The sequence below is a fragment of the Nelusetta ayraudi genome, unplaced genomic scaffold, assembly GCF_046127955.1.
Source record: "Nelusetta ayraudi isolate G7.1 ecotype Tasmania unplaced genomic scaffold, CSIRO-AGI_Nayr_v1 ptg000083l, whole genome shotgun sequence".
Taxonomy (NCBI): Eukaryota; Metazoa; Chordata; class Actinopteri; order Tetraodontiformes; family Monacanthidae; genus Nelusetta; species Nelusetta ayraudi.
This window is the reverse complement of record NW_027466133.1, coordinates 805,067-824,142: the sequence shown is the minus strand read 5'-3', so window position 1 is coordinate 824,142 and position 19,076 is coordinate 805,067. Positions and strand designations below refer to the sequence as shown.

Here is a 19,076-nt window from a genome sequence, read left to right as displayed (position 1 = left end):
CAAATTAAACCCCGCTGCTTGAACTTCTCTTTAGTCCTGCAGGCACAATGGTACAACCAAAAATTCCAGAGTCAATCTGAGAATAAACAAAACAACAATAATGCACAATAAAAAAAATGAACATATGATGTAATGAAATCTAACAACTGAATTGCTGGTTCATGTTTAATTAATAACAATAGCACGAGCATTTCTAGTCTTTAAGTGGTATGTACTTGCATGAGTTGCATGAAAAATATCACAGGATTTTGTAAGGCACCATTTGAACGATTTTCCCACTCAACTATGTTACATGTTTATGGTAAACGCTGGAGAAATGCAACTAGGGTTCTAAAAGCGCACTGGGAGGGAGAAATGGACGTTTTCCCCTCTCGGCTCCTCTCGGCTCGGTCTCTTGTAATTAGACACGCGGCGGTCGGTCGGGCTGCAGATCCTGTCTGGCTCCTCCAACCAGCCGCCTCCTAAATCTTTGGAAGGAAAACTTTGAGCGGCTCGTTTTCGTGCACTTTGTCCAGGAAGCCCAGGTTGAAGTAGGGGTACAGCGTCTCCCTGAAGTTCTCCCTGAAGGTGTACAGGTGCGTCATGCTCTCGGCGTTGTAGAAGGACACCAGGCCCCTCTTGTAGTCCAGGTAGACGCCGATCCGGGCCAGCGGCTCCTCCAGGGACAGAACCTTGGGCGGCGAGGTGCCGGCCATGTACTGGATGCCGTAGGAGAGCGACAGGGTCCAGAAGCCGTTGGCAGGCAGGGCTTTGATCACCCCCTTCCTGGGCACGGACTCCCGCGCCACCCCCACCGTCCACACGGTGCTGCTGTACACCTCGATCTCCCAGTAGTGGCGGCCGTGGGTGAAGCCCTGGCTGCCCAGCAGCGACAGGGCGGCGTTAAAGCGGTAGGGGTTGTCCTGCACCGTGTGGTTGAAGGTCTGGTAGCGCACGCAGGTGAGGGAGGAGGTCAGGCTGAGCCAGGGGTTGGCCGTGCTGGAGTTGAAAGTGATGGCTGCTGGAACTGGGAGAGAGGAAGATTATTGGTCTCAGCTTGGTGTGGAGTTCTACTACAGGCAGTGCTTTCAATCAATCAATCAAAGCAATAATTGTATGTATATAATGCCCAATATTCTACTAATTTTCAGATCTCTAGATCTTCTGGACACCAGGGGAACCTTTTGTTCTTAATTTATGCAGGAAAAGATGAAATAAAGCTAATCAAAAGCGTTTGTTTAACTTTTTTACGGGAATCTGATCATTGAGTGCATGCAAGATTCGTCGGTAAAGGAAAACAATGTGTCTGTTTCTCTCTCACGCACCTGGATAAATGCTCCCTTTCATGGATTTCCACACTCGGTACTGCAGGGGCCCTGCGAAGCGACCCTCGCACAGACTGGGCGGCGTCAGCGCCGGCTTCTCGAACTTGAGCGAGGGCCTGCCAACAGAAGCAAAGAGTCAGAAGGCCGAGCGAAAACAAAGAACGGGAAGGAATGTTGGAGCGATCGGCCCGACTCTCACCTCTGCAGGAGGACCTTGATGCTCTGAGAGCAGACGCAATAACAAACACAGGAAGAGAGAAATGGGGAAGGGAACGGGGAGAGAGGGGGGGCGAGAGAGGGGGAGAGTTAATGGGGATTAACATTTTCCTGAAACTTGAATGGAGATAAAGTTTTTTCCACATGACATCAACCTCTGAGGCTACGCTAACTTTCCCCCGGCCGCTGGGACGTCCCAGCGGCCGGGGGAAAGTCCCACAGCTGGGAGCCTGCGGGTGGCGCCGTGCCCAAACTAAACTCTTTATCCCGCCGATCAGCGAATGAGCTCACTGGCCTACTTCCTGTCTCCCCTCACTGCTCCAGGCTTCTCCTACTAGCGGTAGTAGTAGCGGCATTGATTTTCAAACGTTCCAAAACTGAGCCTTCATCGTCACATTTAGATATTTTTTCAATCACCGACCAAACCGATGAATTAACTAAACTTTCGCCTTTTTCAGCCCTTGTGTTTTTTTCTGGCAATACACATAAACCTCGGTCATAAACAAGGCTCAGAATCGACAGCTCAGCATTTCCGGCCTCAGTCATCCCCTCGACTGACTCATGGGGCCTCTCGGCAGCATCCAGATGGACTGTGTTTGTGGTGCTTGACGTCGCCCGTGGGCAGGAGTGGGAGGCAGCAGGCGGGAGGTGAAACTCACCCGCAGCAGAGTGAAAGGGTCCTGCTCCTTCAGCTTCTCCTCGATCTCCTGCACGGCCCTCTGCAGACGGGAGATCTCCACGCACAGCAGGGCCTTGTGCTCGTCCAGACGGATGAGCTCCCGCCGCTCCTCCGTCTTCAGCTTGACCTGCAGCAGCTTCTCCTCCTGGTACAGGAACTGGTGCAGGTCGCTGAACTGGGCCTCGATACGCTGCTTCAGGTCGGCCGTGTGCTCCTGGGTGGGTGGGAAAAAACGGACGATCTGCACGGTGGGCACGTCAAAGATCTCAAACCAGCTTCCAGACATGTTGGATGCATGTGGTGCATGTAAGCATCAGCTTTAGCAGAAAGTTGTCAACACGGGGCAAACTATCCTGCTGTCCGGAGATCTAATAAGGTTTTGCATAATCAATCATGTGATTTTTGGATGAAAAAGCAAATATCTCAGCGTCGACCGATGATTTGGGACCTCTGGGAGGGACTAGATGAGTTTTCAGAAACTTGCAGGGAGCGACTTGTTTTGGTTTCGTACCTTCAGCTTTCGGACTTCCTCCTCGGCCTCCCTGTCACACTGCAGCGCCGTGTTGAGTTCACCCCTAAGGGACTCCATGGAGCTGTTCAGAGACGCCTGCCACCACAAACACACACAGTCATCACACACCGACACGTCCATCTAGGAATCGCTCAACGACGTCACTCAATTGGTTCATAGATAGCAACAGAGCAGCAGAGAGAGGAACTAAAACAAATCCAATATGCTTCTATCAAAGTTAGCTGACCACCTCATTGTCTCCCTGCGCTGTGATTGGACGGGATCCCCACTCACCCTGTACTTGTGCTCGGCCTCCTGGACACACACCATGCTGTGGTTCCGGTGCTCCTGGGAGAGGCCACAGACCAGACACACCAGCTCCTGGTCCTCCTCGCAGTACAGCTTCAGCTCCTCCCTGTGGCGGGTGCAGCGGGGCACCGGTGCTGGGACCCTCTCCACCCCGCCGCTGCCACCGGACCCCTCGGTAGGCCCTGCCGTGGCCCCGCTCTCCTCCAGGCCCTGGCAGTAGCTCTCCACAATGTTTGCCACGATGCGGTTGGGCCTGTAGCTCTGACCCGGGTAGATCTTCCTGCACTGGGGACATGAACCCGTCCCCCCCTGGCTGGGACCCCGCGGTCCAGTCCAGTAGCCCTCGATGCAGGCCTGGCAGAAGGTGTGGTCGCAGGGCAGCGACACCGGCTGCTTGAACAGGTCCAGGCAGATGGAGCAGGTGAGATCTCGGCTGATCCGGTTGGTGTGCGCCGAGCCCTTGGCCGCCTTCCCGCCGATAGGAGGCGGCCGCAGCTTCTCCATGGCCGTTTGCACAGCAAACTCTCCCTCCTTGGGCTTCCAACTCTTCTTGTCAGGCTTCAGCCCCTGGTTGAGCTTCTCCAAGTTCTGCAGATAGACTGACTGGATTTTCTTCACCTCTTTCTGATTCTTGCTCATTCCTTCTGCCTTGGTTGTTCCCCTCCGTGTGCAGCTGGACCTTCCACGTCCTTCCTCCGGTGCAGAGTGAGGCGGCTCCCTCAGTCCGACGGTCTTCCTGTTGATTGTAGGGAAATGACGGAGTTGCAGGAGCAGGAGCAGTTCCACGCTCTCAGCAGATCTCAGCAGATAGTCAGGGGATCTCAGCGGGGCCTCGTCTTTTCTCTCTGGGCTGACGTAAACGTCCCAGTCAGGAAGCGGGGGCGGACTCTGGATTTTTTTTCTCTCCCCCTCTTTTTTTGAACTGTGGCATGTTTGTGAAGTCTGGCAGCGCAGAGGAGGAAAGTCCTGCCTTCACTCAACTCTCTTAATCTGCTGCAGAGTAACTGCTGAAAAATGTAAATCCATTTTCTGTGACTTTGAGCCAGCAAGTCTGAGTGTGTGGCAGCCTGAGCTGTGACATAGTTCTCCCTGCCCCTTTCTCTCAGTGAGGCACTCTGCCCAATTAGATTTCATCACGGCTAAAAAGGGTAAACAAGACTACCAGGTGAGTCACACAATGTGAGAACACTTCCTGCTGGAAGAACCCTCTGCCAAAGGCAAACATGGACACTGCAGACTCCTGCAAGCTTTCCATTTTTCCCCTTTTCTCCCCCTCATCTGCTTATTAAAGCAGATATTAAACTGTTCCCAGAGGGACTGCAGCATCCGTCCACTACACATCAGCCTCTTTCTTCACAAACATCAGAGTTTGTAATCCAAATAGAAAAAAAATGTATTTTTCTATGTAGTATTTTCTTTGAAGCTGTGGAAATTCTTTGATGCTTCTGGATCACTTTTATCGTTCTTATGTATGATTTGGGAAAGGAGTCGTGGACTCGGTGTCATGAACAACAGTGACATCTGGTGTCCAAAGTTGAAATGGAAACACGAAGATGAAGCTAAAACGGAAGCGGTTGAGTAAGGGAAGCAGGTGAAGAGGACAATGACGTCATCGCGGTGCTGCTGCCCCTGATGACGACGGCAATGTGGTGACTTTTTATATATATAAAAAAAATAAAATATCCAATTAAATAGATATTAGTTCCAAATTGCAGATGAAAATTTAAGATTCCGTGACGCTGCTTGTCCCTGTCTGGGAAACTGTGTACACACAAACTCTCACACACATAAAACATGAAGAAAAACACTTCAAAGAATTCAAATCAGCCTGCATAAAATAGCTCTGGTGCAGTGTTTTGGCGCAATTACCGGAGATTGTAGGCAAGAGCGGAGCAAATTGATTAGAAAGTGTTATCTGGAATATTCCACACACATTCCGACTTTTTACTGGAAATTAAGTGGCGGCTCGCTGTGTAATTAACTTGTAACCTCCAGTGGTCCAGAAATAAAAAGTGACCACCTTCATAATTAACACGAGGGGCAGATTGGGTGTGTTGAGTTAATTAAGAATTTGACATTCTCTGGCTTTAAGATTCCCATAATTCCCCCAGGGTCGTAGAAGCGGGGTTGGGGTGAGGTTGGGTGGAGGGGCGACCGAAGCAGAGAAAATTTCCAGCCTCGGACTCTTCAACTCAGCTCTGCAGAATAGATGTAAGTTGAGGGACACGATATAATACAATATTGGATGAACTCATAAAACATAAAAATCATTTAAATTTTTTTTTCCAAATGCATCATGCGGTGGCATTTTCATCCGTCTCCAGTTGTGAGGTGGAAGCTGCTGCATGGCTGCACAAAGAGTGTGAACGTGCGCTGCAGTGTGTGCAGCCATGCATGGCAGTGTCAAAGATAAAAAATGCAGTATTTATGGGGAAAGAGGGAAATAAAAGAAAGGCCTCTTCACACAGGCAAACGCACACACACACACACACACACACACACACACACACACACACACACACACACACACACACACACACACAAACACAAAGAACACGCGCCCTAATTTAATCCCTGCGCTGATGTGTAAAGGCGCTGGGGAAACTGGAGGCCCACTGAAACTTACTGGGGCTAAAAATAACCAGGATGTGGCGGCATTGAGACGGACCTGCGAGGAGAAAAGAGACTCAAGGACAAGAAGGTGTAGAAATATTAGGTTTCTGCAGTCCCAATAATGGACAGGGGGGTCAAGCTTCCTATTCAAGTTGATGGTTCTTGAAATAGACTATTTTATGTGTACTATTTCCCTTTTTTCTTTAACTTTTGCATTTCTTAATTTGTTCTTTTTACAAATCTGTTCCAATGACAGTGACATCCCCCGAAAATTCTGTCTTCTCTCCTCCGCATGAGAAAGATCCCCTTTATTATAAGCATGTTTCCTCCTTTCATGTATTAGAGAAGCCCAAACGGAGGCAGAGACTCTCAGGCTGCTTCCGGCACCAGGATTGTAAATATGAAACCCTGTGTGCAGTGAGGTGCACTGACAGGCCTGTAAGGTCACAGTTCAATGTCATCCTTGTTGTCATGCTGTTTTCTTAGGAAACCCGTTTCTGTTTTTACAGAATATTTAAAACAAACAGCAAACAAAGAAGAATAGGATGATTTATTTTCATGTTTGGGGATTTTAATGACCAGACAGAGGCACACAGATGATTGTGTGAAAACACAGGTGATGAGAATTTGCACAATACAGGACTATAAAATATGATTACATGATACAAAGTATGAATTTTAAAAATATTTTTGCACATTTGTATATAGTTCTTGTTTTGTTTTTGTTTTTTTGCTCATATTTTTTTCACGTGGCTCCAGATGGCTCCAGGGAGGGAGTGAGAAACTGCAGCCAGCAGCCTCCTGCAACAACTTCTGTTGGTAAAGAGGGTGAGGACTGTAAATCTAATAATCTAATATCTGCTGTTGTTGTTATTATTATGATTATATCCGTGCAGGCTGACACAGAAGAAAGCCCAGCACACAGAGCTGTGTGTGTGTGTGTGTGTGTGTGTGTGTGTGTGTGTGTGTGTGAAAACACAAGAATCCGCTTTTAATTTCCCCCGGGGGTCCGACTGTTGGCGCCTTGTCTGAGTTTGGGCCCTGCTCACCCACAGTGCTGTCTACTGCTGATGATGCTGATGCTGCTGCCACATTTTTGCGCACCTCTAACCTGACAGAAAGTTTGACACCTGGCAACCAACTCAATCATTTCATAAACACTCAGTAAGGGCATTTTCAATTTAATCAAATACACCTACAGTGACGTGACTGCTTGCGCTTTATTTTCATGACAGATCGCGTTTGAAAAGTCGTCTTTGATCAGCTACAGCTGCGACGCTTACAGCGGCGTGCGCTCCGCTCCCGCGAGATGCGCGCAAATCTCGGCAGGTGTGCAGAACTCGGCATGACGGCGCCCCGGTGGTTCCCACTGTGCTGCTGCTGCTGCTGCTGCTGCTCAGGCTGTCTGACAGTCTGACTGGCAAACTAACTGACTGACTGACTGACTCTGGCGTCGCTGCTCAGGCCGTCTAAGTGACAGGCGAACCAACTGACTGACAGACGCTCCTCCTTCACACTTCACACCGCACCACACTGCCACCTCCTCTCTCTCTCTCTCTCTCTCTCTCTCTCTCTCTCTCCCTCTTTCTCCCTCCCTCTGCCTGTCTACAGCTGCACATCGCATGAGGGACTCCAGCCGAGCGGGACCGTCACCGATTTGACCGATTTCAGAGCGACGCGAAGCCAGACACCATGCAGGTAAACCGACTCTTCTCATCCAGAATCTGATCCAGCGTCTGCTTGATTATCGCTTGAAACTTGACAGAACCCAAACAAGCAGTTTGGTTGTGTTTCTGATCTCTCTTTACACAAGATTTTTTTTTAATTTGAATAACTCATCTACACAGAATGTTCAAAATATATATGTAAACATATGAATGGGAATTAAGTTTACAACAGTTAAGCGGTCTTAAAAGAAGAACAGAAGAATGAAGTCTCTGAATCTTGTATTATTAGAAACAGTTTATTGTGAGGCAGAGGATTTCAACTAAAACCACTTTAATGTTATTATATGAGTCTGAAGTAAGAATGAGATCAGGATTGCTCACAAACAATTTGTTTTGTGTGAGGTAGAAGAACGAAAACGTTGTGATTTTAGAGAGGAAGAGAGCAATGATGACTGTTTTGAACAGAAGAGTAGTTTCCAAGAAGACCCCAAACAGACTGAAATATGAAAGGTTTTGTTTTTCTCCAAAGAAATATATAAAAATGTATGAATGTATGCGTATGCCTCTGTGCATGTGCGTGCATGTGTGTGTGTGTGTGTGTGTGTGTGTGTGTGTGTGTGTGTGACAGAGAGAAAGGTCACATATATGCTGACCGTCCAGTTGACGCTCGCCCACGGTCCGTCCCACAGAGGGCGCCTCACCTCACCGGTAGCCACACTTGACCTCAGCTCTTTCAATAATGCAACTTGCTGCCAGAAGCCCAAATCATCAACCTCTCTGTGTCTTTCAGCACCAAGTCAAGTTCGAGCCTTCTCAACAACTCACAGATTTTCTGTATGCATGCTGTTGTTTTTTTTTAATTTGAACTCTATTGAAGTCATTAAGTGTCTATTTGTTGTTGTTATATCGTTGATGTGAGTTGTTGTTTCTTGATCCGTCAAGTGTCGCAGTCACCTCAGCGCCGGCCGCCGCCTCTGATCTTTTATTGATGCAGCTTTAAGCTGTGTGAATTATTGAGCGGTGGTCTCGATTCGCTGTCCACGTTCCTTCATATTCAAAGAGGGGACGACCGTCCAAAGGAGTCTTTACATTGCATTCGTAAGGAGCCTCCGAGAGAAAGTTGTTTTATTCATAAAGCCTGTGATCGCAGGCCGGCAGAGGACAAAGAAACAGGAGACAAAAATACTTTGAAAACCGTCCTCTCAGGTCCACAACGAAAAAAATGGAATGCACACAGATTTCTACAGTAAAATTCTGTACAAATATTTTTCCAACTTTCAGATCTTTAGTTTGCCATTTGAATGCGGAGCAGGTTTGCATGGTTGATCATGAAATCACATTTAGCCCTCTGTTTACAGCCTTCAGCAAAAAACAAAACAAAAAAAACGTAGCCTGAGTTCAGCTTCCTGCTAAAAGTCTTGTTTACAGGACCTCCTACTTGTTGGGACAAATGGCGGCAAGGTGGTCTGAGAGGGGTCGCGAATTTGGGAAATAGTGCCATTGCCCTTTGTGACGTCAGAGGGGGTAGCGTCTCAATGTGCATATGCTGAAGATTGGAACGAGCAAACAGGGGGACGCAGATCAGCAACAGAGAATTTTGCTCAACATGGAAACCTTTCAAAAGTGCGTTACTGTAAACATTGTAAACAGTCGCCGTTGTGGAAACCAACGAGACTTGACTCTATCGTCCTGGATCTGTCGTGAGAGCCTCATCGCCGCTGAAATATTAATCCGGGCGCAGCGGAGAGAGCGTCTGCAGTCGGTGGTGAGATGATGCAGGATAACTGGAAGCCTCCGTGTCCCTATTCTCATAAGTGCTGCCACACATGGTGCAGGAATATTAGATTCTAGACGTCTACTTGCCGAAACCTAATCCATCTGAAACTCCTGTAATATTCATCGATCTGTGTAAACACGTGAAAAGACGGCGAGTTGGCCGAGTGTGTAAGCTGATCCCTGGCGGGCCAAAATGTTAAGACACCAAGTGCGTTCATGTGCGCGAAATTACAGCTTTCAGTGAACCTGCCTGAGACACGTGCAGATGTTGTTTGGCCCAAGGAGTACAAGTTAATGGAGATGCACTCACACAGATTCTTTAGTGAAAACAAAATGCAAAAATGGAGACTTTTTGTACTTTGACCTTTCCCCTGGGCAATTTAAAAGGAAATATTTATTTATATTTGTTGTTGTGTCATATTGTTTTATCGTGTCCCAAAGAAAAAAATGAGAAACATGTTAGAACTTGTGTTTTCAGTAACTAGGGATGTTAACAATTAATCGATTATCGATTAATTGTCGATTAATAATTTAATCGATTAAATTAAATTTTTTATACGGGTAGTTAATATCATTATAACAGTGTAGTGGCAGGAGAGAGCAATTCACCTGTAGATACTGTGATGGTCATAATATACCTAGAACAAGTTACTTTTAAACAACTTAAAAAAAAAGTTGTGACCCATTAGAAGTCAACTTAAAGTCAGAGGATAAATGTATCGTGTGTTTTTACTGTTCTCTAATGCAAAAATGGGTGGCATTGGAACCTCAACATTATTTAAGGGTTAAATAATGCGTTCTTTACACATTTTTTATTGTGAAATTTAGGTTCTGAGGAAAAATTTAAAGATAATTAAATAAGGTCAATCAACTAACGATTAATGAATCATCACATCCCTAGTTTTAACGGTGTGACAATAATTTTAAAAATGTGGTCAGACTCAAAGAAACATTCAAATTAAAAGTAAAAGTAACAAGTAACGCATGCATAAAGATGCCCTCAGTGTCCTCTTGTGGTGACCTGTAGTACTACGTGTCTGTGCCTGCAGGATGAGAAGGCCGTGGACGGTGGCGTGCTGCCCGACGCCAACGGTAAAGACCCAAACCCGGGTGGGCAGACGGAGGGCTCCAAGTGGCAGAAGCCGCGGCTCACGCGTAAATCTCTGATGAAGTGCTGCCTCGTCAAGTGGATCATCGCCAGCACCAAGCAGCAGGGACCAGGTAACACACAGGACCACGTTCAAACTTCCTGCTTTTGCACGCCATCATGATTCATTTGTCAGGCTGCTTTTTTTAAAAACACTGCCATCCCCCCCTTTTTTATTACACAACTTTTACCTCATTGCAGTCATTAAACACGCACACTAATCAACACAAAGACGTCGCGCCACTCTGGACGGGCTCTCGTCGCGGCTGTGTGTCGGACGGTGGTGGAGGAGAGGTGGAGCACGCGGCTCCTTCCGCCGGCTGCACCTACATGCCCTCATTTCCCTGGTTCATCTAAATTATTGACACAGACACACACCCCTCGCACCCCCACGCCCTTGTGCGGCAGACATCGCCACCCGACTGTCAGCGAGGCACGTGTACATGCACGTGACAGCCAGGACAGACAGTTCTCACACAGTGAGTTCTCAATGAGATGCCGCAGTTCCACTTGCGTCGCTGTGACTCTCTCCTCTGCTGAAGGTCACTAATTATTTAAAAATGTACTACACCGATGTTTTCAAAGAATCCGTGTTTCCATCCCTCCCTAGAAATGAGAATTTGCCCTTTGCCTGCTCTACTGGTCTGATGGTTTGTGCTAAAACACGCCCCGGAGGCTTTTATAATGTCAAACAGACCCCACAGGTCTCCTTCGATTTTGTGCTGGAGCAAATATACTCTGTTTGATTGCCACCTTGTGGTGGGAAGACATTATACCACCTGCACCAGTGTGTCTATTTTTTGTCTATCTAATAATACATTTTATTTGAAGCGCCTTTCTGGCACTCAAGGACACCGTACATACATCATAAATAATAATCATAAAAACACACTGGCTGTAAAAAAGGGTTTAAAAAATGCAAACAAGTAAAATCAAAGATATCAAAATTTGCTAAACAAATTAAATCAGAGAGAAAAGGCAGTCCTGAACAGATGGGTTTTAAGGGAGGATTTGAAGAGGGAAGGGTATTTCTATATGTACAAGGTATGACACTTGCATGGAGTCAGGTGCAAGTTTGTAGTCCTGATAAAATATAATCATATAATATATTTTTAACCTTTCTATTGGTCTGATTTAATGTGAGGACAGTGAACCATGTCCCTTTAAGTTTGCTCCTGCAGCAAAGTGCTTAAATCTCTGATGTCAGATGCCTGACAATGCAGTTTTTGATGAAGCTTGGCGCTGGGTTATCTTTCTTGCCAAGAGCTAAAATGCCTGAACTTAATGAATGATACACTTACAGGATGTACTGGAGAAAAAAAATGGGAGGGTGCATAGTGAGGGACTGAAGTTTGCAATCAAAGCTACTGTTGAACAGAGTCACTGGAACCGGTGATCCGTGTGCAGGGTGAAGCCGCCTCTCTCCTTGTTGGATTTAACAGAGGCACCGTTGGTTGCTCAGCATTAAACAGCCGAATGCCGCATCATTTTTAAGGGAAGAGACTTTTTCCGCAGCTCATACATATTGCATGTCGTTGTAATGGCAGTGTGTGTGTGTGTGTGTGTCTGCAGAAGGTGGCAGGCTATGGACTGAAAGGGGAAAAGTTGATACAGCATAATATCACAGTGTTGTGATTACTTTTGCAGCCTGGCCTGCACACCTCCACCAATCATGGTAATCTTGTCAGTAGACGCACTTCCACCGGGTCTGTTCACCAACTTCGGCAGGACCGAAAAAAAACTTTTGTTTTGGTTAACTATATAACTTTTCCATTTGGCTTTACTCTTCCCCAAATTTTCCACTTTTTCACTGCTCGGATACACCAAACAAATAATTCCCTGAACAAATAATGGAGATATAATTTACTAGTGCTAAAAACCAACTCAATTGTGTGCCCACTAGAGGGTGCTAAGTGGCCATCGATGCACTTTTGCACTGACTCGTTGTTGGCAAAGACCTGCTGCTGCCTTTGTTCTAGTTTGAGTCCCAGTAGATCCATTTCAAAACTTACATGCGTGTATAAAGCAAGACGAGAAGTAACTTCAAACCTGTGACATTAAATTGTGTTCCTTACATTGTGGTCTGTTGAATCAGAACTAGACTCCTGCCTGGCGTGGGCAACGCCATCGGGACTCACCACAAGGTGGCGACAGACAGCAGGGATTTTTACTCCTACCGCCAATTGGAACAACTTAAAACCCTGAAAGGCAACCACCTTAAAGTGCACATTTAGTTTTTTTTTATTTTTATTTTTATAAATCTTTAAATGCGCGGACTTGGCCATCGATCAGCTCTTTCTTGCACGGTGAGTGACACAAGTTCATGGTTATTTCTGTAGCAGTTTAACTCCCAAGACATTAAAGACCGCCTCCATTTACATGAACTAAAGATCGCCCTCCCATCTGAATGCATCCCTGTGCCACTCTCTCCTGCTTGTCTGAGACCAGTATTTAAGCTCCGGACCATTGATTTCCTCTCCACCACTCTTAAACCGAGTCCATTATGTTGTGCACAGTCATCAATTGTGAACAAAGGCTCATACTCCTCGTTTACTCTCCTTTGTTTTCCCGCAGCAGCGCGACGTGATCGCAGAGACTCGCAACGTCAGCTGACAATAGCCAAAGTTTACGTTCGCTAACACGACTGATGTCATAAACCGGATAAAGTGCTTATTATTTTCATCTTGGCTGACTTTCAATAATTATAATTAAGGTCCTTAAACAGAAAACCAAAAATTAAGCAAGATGAGACGGTCATTTAAATTAGACAACATGGCCAGATGAGGCCAGAAGTATCAATCAGTCTCAATTCAAAACACGGTTTCATTCTCTTAAGATGCAATATTGGTGCACATTGTGCTTTCACTCTGAGTATAGAAGTATATGTACATACAGTGTACTGTTACGACTTGGTCTGCAAATTAAGATTGACGCCTTTCACACAAAAGTCAATTTAGCTCATGAGTGGATGCTAATGTTAGCTAACACGCTAACGCATTTACGGAGCACAAATCCCGCTGACAAGAGGGAGAATGTAAAGTTCCTGAATAAGGCAGCAAAGTGTGCGAGGTCCATACTAAGGTCACAGGTAGGTCTTTTACTATCAAACTACCATCCTGAATAATTAAAGTTTAGGGGCAGTACTCGGGGTGTCCAATTAGATTTCAGGGGTAGCCAGTGCTTTTTTTGTTGTTGTGGTTATTGTGTTGTATGTTTGATTTATGTTTGCAGTTCCGACAGGTGAGGAAAACTGTTGTTAATTCCAGTAAGTGCAAAAGAGCTGCCAACGTGTTCTTGAGATTAATCATTGAGATTAATCGCGCAAAGATGCGAGCAACTGCGTCAGAAAATACTAACAGGCAACCAAAATGCACAAAATAAAGTGGGAGATTACAGCTGGCAAATGTAGTCAAATTTTGGCCAAGAAAAAAAATATATATATTTGTAATTGTGACGGAATGACAGACGGTGTCTTCCTCGTTCTCACAACATTATTTCAATGACCATAGTTTGTTTTTGTTTTTTTCATCTCTCAGTTATTGATTTTTGTGTATCCCTACTAGACACCAGCAGCGCCACACAAGGCAGCAGCGGCTCCAGCATCCCTAAGTGCTGCTCGCATCCCGGAGCCCATCAGCACAGGATGGATCAATGCATGCACTGTTTTTACAGCTCTGCATCCTTCAAATGACTGCGCGAATAAAAGAGAGCGCCGACTGTCAATCAGAAACTATTAGTAAAGGAATTCCTTGAGTAATGACCCCCTCCACTCCTCAGCTCCATCCCCTCCACCTCCACATCACATCACACACACACACACACACACACACACACACACACACACACACACACAGCATAAGGAGGAGGTGGAGCCCCTGAGTTGACAGAATTGTGGGACATGCAGATCCGAAATCAAGTCCAAAATGCTGGCGAGAGCTAACAGAGGCGGATTGGCCACGAGTGGGGATGGCGTCGGATGAATTTTGGAGGTTGAGACTTGGTGAATTTTTCATCCGGTAACAAGAGGAGATGACGGACTGTGGACAGGTTTACTCAAAGAAAAATGCTTTGGTCTAACAGCCTTTATTTATTTTTTTTTCTGAGTGGTCAGTGGTTTGAGTCAGGGGTTTCGCTTGAGTGTATGTAAGAGCTGATCCCTGCACAAAAACGCTAATAAAAAATGAAGTAGCCGGAGAAAGAAGATGGTCGTCTGCTGTGATACGAGGTGATTCGGCGTCAGTCTAAATAAGCTGCTCTTGAAGTTTTTTCACTGGAGAGGACCATTGTGCAGGTGGCATCTATAAATGCACGGCAATCATGGAACTGGATGGCATGGAAGTGATTGCCATTATAGTTGTTATCGGACTGTTTGTTGTCGTGCTCAAGCAGTTTGGAATATGGGAGCCGCTGTCGCTGGAAGGTAGGACGTGCACGGCAAGTTGAGAGAAGTTTCCTGTGCAGCAAACTCAAATTGGCTAGAATTAGTGCTGGAAATTAGATTGGTTGTATATTTAAAAAATAACTTGCAAAAATTCAAATCCTCTGGGTTTTCTTCTTCTCTTCTCTTTATATTTTATCCAACTACCTGCTTGTGATTTGTCCTTGTGAAGATGGTGAGTACCTCTAGTGGTGTTGTCCAGTACTGCATCTGATTTCAATTGATTTCTTTTCTTTGCTGATTCTGGAAGAACTTTTTGAAACGGAGAACTGGCGTTATTATTGATTTCACTTCAAATTATTTTTTTTAACGTAATGATTTTTTTGTATTGTCTCTGATACATCCTCATGGGCCTTTAAATTTCGGTCAATTTAAAAGCCCACCGTGTGAAATAGGGAGTTGCAAGGAAGTGTATGTGTATGTTTTTTAATGAAAATAAAGTCACTGCTGTGGCATTTAGTTGTCTTCATCAAAAAACAAAATGAACACCATTAGTGTTAGCGGTTAGCTTTCTTGGCTGTGGAGGCTAATGTTGCACACTGGGCCTCTTAAACCGTGCTTTATTATAATTTTGTAACGTATTAAAAGAAACAGCAGTTTCTAGCATTTTGCCTGTGTTATGCTGTTTTTTGCTTCATCCCTGCTTTGCCAAAGTGATGCATGTCGTAGATACATATACTGTAGATATGTATACTGTATGTGTGTGTATATATATCTATATATCTATAGTAAAGATACCTTTCTGTAACCAGGAAATTATTACATGCAACAACCATATGCCAACTTGTAATCAAAAAGATATTTCTCTATTGACGTCTAACCCCTGCTTCCTTTTCCTATTCTCCACCAATTCTCTTGTCTTTCAACCAAACCCAATTGTTTTGTTCTTTTGTTGTCTGTTTTGTTGGTTTTTAAAGACGGTAAGTGTCTTTTTATTTACCTCCAACAACTTTTATTTGGAACCTCTGTATTTATTTGGAATTTCGTTTCTTGCATTTTTCGCTTCCCCTCCTCCCTCTTCCTGTTTTTTTCTTATTTTTGCTTTGTTCCCCGTTGTGCCTCTCCTCCCCCACTGTTTTTTCGCTCTGTCTCCCGTCGACAGACTGCGCTGACAACGACCTCGAACTCTCCATGGTGCGGCATCAGCCGGAGGGCCTCGACCAGCTCCAGGCCCAGACGCAGTTCACCAGGAAGGAGCTTCAGTCCCTTTACAGAGGTTTCAAAAATGTATGGCTGTTGTTGTTGTTGTTGGGTGTAGTTATAAAACAAACAAAAAAAACAAATCACGCCCTGACACGACGAGCTTTCAGTTGTGCACAGTTGTCTGTTACTGATGTTGACAGTAGGTTGTGCACGCAGGACACGCTGCTTTACATTACTGTTGCTAAGTGACGCAACAGCTGCACTCAACCAAAAAACAAAAAAGATTTAAGTACAAAGGCCCTTTTGTGCCCTCTTGTGGTACAATTATGCACTGCAGTCTTACACGAACACATGGATGGAAAGAAAAAAAAGTTTTTAAATGAAATTAGAGAAATGTGTTCAAAGGTATTGACATTTAAATATTACTGTCTGTGCTTGTGCTTGGATGCCCTCATGCTGTTGAATAGATGCCTACCTGTTGAACGATCTTGACATTTAATATCTGAAGTCGGGTCACAACAAGCTGACGGCTTTTTGACCTTCTCCTTGTTCCGCTTTGTCTACTTTGAACAGGAGTGTCCCAGCGGCCTCGTGGATGAGGAAACATTTAAGGTCATTTATTCGCAGTTCTTCCCACAAGGAGGTGCGGCAAGTTACAACCACCCGAATCTTTTTTTTTTTTGTTTAATTGAATTCAATCGGATCTTTAGTTTCAAAGGAATGTTTCAGATGGAAAAAGCTTGAGTGACTTTCGAGAAAACAACATTTTTTTCCTTTCCCTTCCTCCGGCCAAATGACTCATTGTCATCGCCGTGTAGTAAATATTGTGGTTGGATTTGAATGTTTCCAGATGAACTCTAATCATGCGCCCCTCATTCCGCGTCCCTCAGATGCAACCATGTACGCGCACTTCTTGTTCAACGCGTTCGACATGGACAGAAGCGGCTCCATACGTTTTGAGGTAAAGTGGTCGGTGGTTGGACAAAAGCTTTGTGACATCCAAACTCTACAGATATCCAGTTTAGTTGAGTTGTGAACAGGGTTTTAATCGTTAACGAAAACAAACGAAATAACGAAAACTAAAATTGAGAAAAACAATTTGGTTAACTGAAATAGATAAAAACTAAGATTACAAGACAAAAATGATAACTAACTTCAACTGTTTTGTGTGTTTACAAAACTAACTAAAACTTAAATTAAAGTCATATTTCCCTTCGTTTTCGTCTCTGTCAAATGAATGTTTCCCCTGGAAATTTTTATTTTTATATTTAGTACGCGGCAGCACCGAAATGCACCCCGTGCTCTATGACGTCACCCCTCTTTAACGAAGGACTCACGCAGCGGGAAAGTCCGATATGGGACTCTTTCCGAATATGGCAAGGAGAGTGATAAAGGCAAATATTTTGTTGTGGAAAAAGACCAAATATGTGGCTTGCTTCTGAAGGGGAAAAACCTGACAAACCTCCGTTTAAGAAGCTCGCACAAAGCGGCTAATCTTGAGTACCTTCACAAGCTAGCCTCTTTTGTGAGTCAAGACTTTACCTGCCCTTTTCTGTTGCGTTGGCAGGACTTCGTGATTGGCTTGTCCGTGCTGCTCAGGGGCTCCGTCACGGAGAAGCTGCGCTGGGCCTTCAACCTGTACGACATCAACAAGGACGGCTACGTTACCAAAGAGGCACGTTCAGCAAGTTCAGGGTTTTTTTTTTGGGGGGGGGGGGGGGGGGGGGGGTTCACCCACTAACGTGTCTGCCATCCTGCAGGAGATGTTGGCAATAATGACCTCCGTCTATGACATGATGGGCAGATACACTTTTCCCTCTGTACGAGAGGACTCCCCCTATGAGCATGTCGAGAAATTCTTCCAGGTGCATCACGTACAGCGGCCTCTTCACCTCCATCGGTTTATAAATTGAAATTTTGAAAACATTTCCATGTTTTAAAATTGAACATGTTTCCATGTTCCTGCGTTTTTTTTTTTTTTATTCCCCCAGAAAATGGATCGTAACAGAGACGGAGTTGTGACTATCGACGAGTTTATAGAAACCTGCCAAAAGGTGAAAAACTGCCCGGCCGGCAGACACTGACCAGTTTCCCTGTCCACTTCACCCGTCTCACATCTGTGTTCTTTCCCGGACAGGATGAAAGTATTATGGCCTCCATGCAGCTCTTTGAGAACGTCATCTAATCGCTGCAGGGGGGCGGAGCTTCTGACCGCCGCGTTGTGCTTCCAGCTGCAAGTCTTCTGTCCTGAGACAGCGGCTAAAAATAATCATCTTGAAGGGGATGTGGGGGAACGGGATCTTAAGAATACATTCATAGCATTTTCATGTAAACTGACACATGCTTATTTTCGTCTTTCCTGTGAAGTTTTTCTGTGCAGAAAACTGGGTAGAATTCACAGACTTACTTGAAGGAGAAACAACGCATTGTCCTTTCACACATTGGGCCGTTTCTTTGTGGCTGATCGCCAGAGGAGCATGTGTGCCTGTCCAGCATTTTGAAGCATGTGATGTTAAAGAAAACAACAACAAACAAACGCTTGATTGTTTCGTTTGCCACTGTATGATAGTGTCAAGATGAACAATTTTGTTTTTCTATTTTCCTGTGTGAATGTGACACCGTCATTGTTATGTTGACCCTAAACAACCTCCTGGAATAAAGATCACGAGATGACAACGGCATTAAACATGCATTTTTTTTTTACGTCATTATTTGAACCAGATTAAAATTCTAGGACAAAAAAAACATGCAGATTTTGAAACCTGATTGGTAAATAATTTGGCCAAAATGTCTAAAAAGCTGGAGGCCTCAATAAACTGAATACAAGTGCATGAAACAGCCTCAAAATTACCCTTCAGGTCTGATGGATATGTTTTGTTGAATAGGACAAAAGCGGTAAGGATGACGAACAGATGAAACAAGTTTAAAAAAAATAGAATTTAAAAAAGTGACGGAATTAGCTGCGATTGTTCATTTCGGCTGGTCACACGCAACTGGCTCTAAGAATTTGTGGCCTGTCGCGTGAGGCCTAATGACAGTCTGGCACCAAAAAAGAAGTCTTCATGAGAAGGACAGTTGTTCAGAGAGACTAATGGGACACTGGGATAATTCACATCAGATGAATTCCAGTTGTGAAAAAGATTCTTAGGCAATGATGTTTTGATCTTAATCTTTGCCTCCAGCTTGTAGACAACTTAGATGTTGCAGAATCAATGATGTCACCAGCTAAATGAGTGCTCCGCGGCTGACCGTCAAAGCGCTTGGTGGCTGCAG

At 45.0% G+C, this 19,076-nt stretch overlaps 2 protein-coding genes across 2 annotated transcripts; one reads left to right on the top strand and one right to left on the bottom strand.

Annotated features, from left to right (window-relative positions):
• Positions 1–14: 14 nt before the first annotated feature.
• trim69 (tripartite motif containing 69) lies at positions 15–3,839 on the bottom strand. The gene is made up of 6 exons (XM_076044919.1): positions 3,005–3,839; positions 2,711–2,806; positions 2,180–2,413; positions 1,504–1,526; positions 1,305–1,420; positions 15–1,006 (listed from the first exon to the last, which is right to left on the bottom strand). Exons 1-6 carry the CDS (start codon positions 3,656–3,658, stop codon positions 462–464), a joined length of 1,668 nt encoding a protein of 555 aa, XP_075901034.1. The 5' UTR covers positions 3,659–3,839; the 3' UTR covers positions 15–461.
• Positions 3,840–7,139: 3,300 nt separating this feature from the next.
• Positions 7,140–18,477, top strand: LOC142900599 (calsenilin-like). The gene is made up of 9 exons (XM_076044982.1): positions 7,140–7,330; positions 10,125–10,296; positions 15,763–15,887; positions 16,377–16,446; positions 16,694–16,764; positions 17,371–17,478; positions 17,564–17,668; positions 17,795–17,857; positions 17,941–18,477. Exons 1-9 carry the CDS (start codon positions 7,325–7,327, stop codon positions 17,986–17,988), a joined length of 768 nt encoding a protein of 255 aa, XP_075901097.1. The 5' UTR covers positions 7,140–7,324; the 3' UTR covers positions 17,989–18,477.
• The last annotated feature ends 599 nt before the right edge of the window (positions 18,478–19,076 follow it).

Excerpts from the sequence above, each read along its gene's own strand:
- trim69 (XM_076044919.1), bottom strand. The coding sequence starts at position 3,658 with ATGAGCAAGAATCAGAAAGAGGTGAAGAAAATCCAGTCAGTCTATCTG. Across the intron at positions 1,527-2,179 it reads ACCCTTTCACTCTGCTGCGG|AGCATCAAGGTCCTCCTGCA; the intron begins GTGAGTTTCACC and ends GTCTGCTCTCAG. Across the intron at positions 1,421-1,503 it reads ATCAAGGTCCTCCTGCAGAG|GCCCTCGCTCAAGTTCGAGA; the intron begins GTGAGAGTCGGG and ends TTCTGTTGGCAG.
- LOC142900599 (XM_076044982.1), top strand. Across the intron at positions 10,297-15,762 it reads CACCAAGCAGCAGGGACCAG|ACTGCGCTGACAACGACCTC; the intron begins GTAACACACAGG and ends TCCCGTCGACAG. Across the intron at positions 17,479-17,563 it reads ACGGCTACGTTACCAAAGAG|GAGATGTTGGCAATAATGAC; the intron begins GCACGTTCAGCA and ends GCCATCCTGCAG.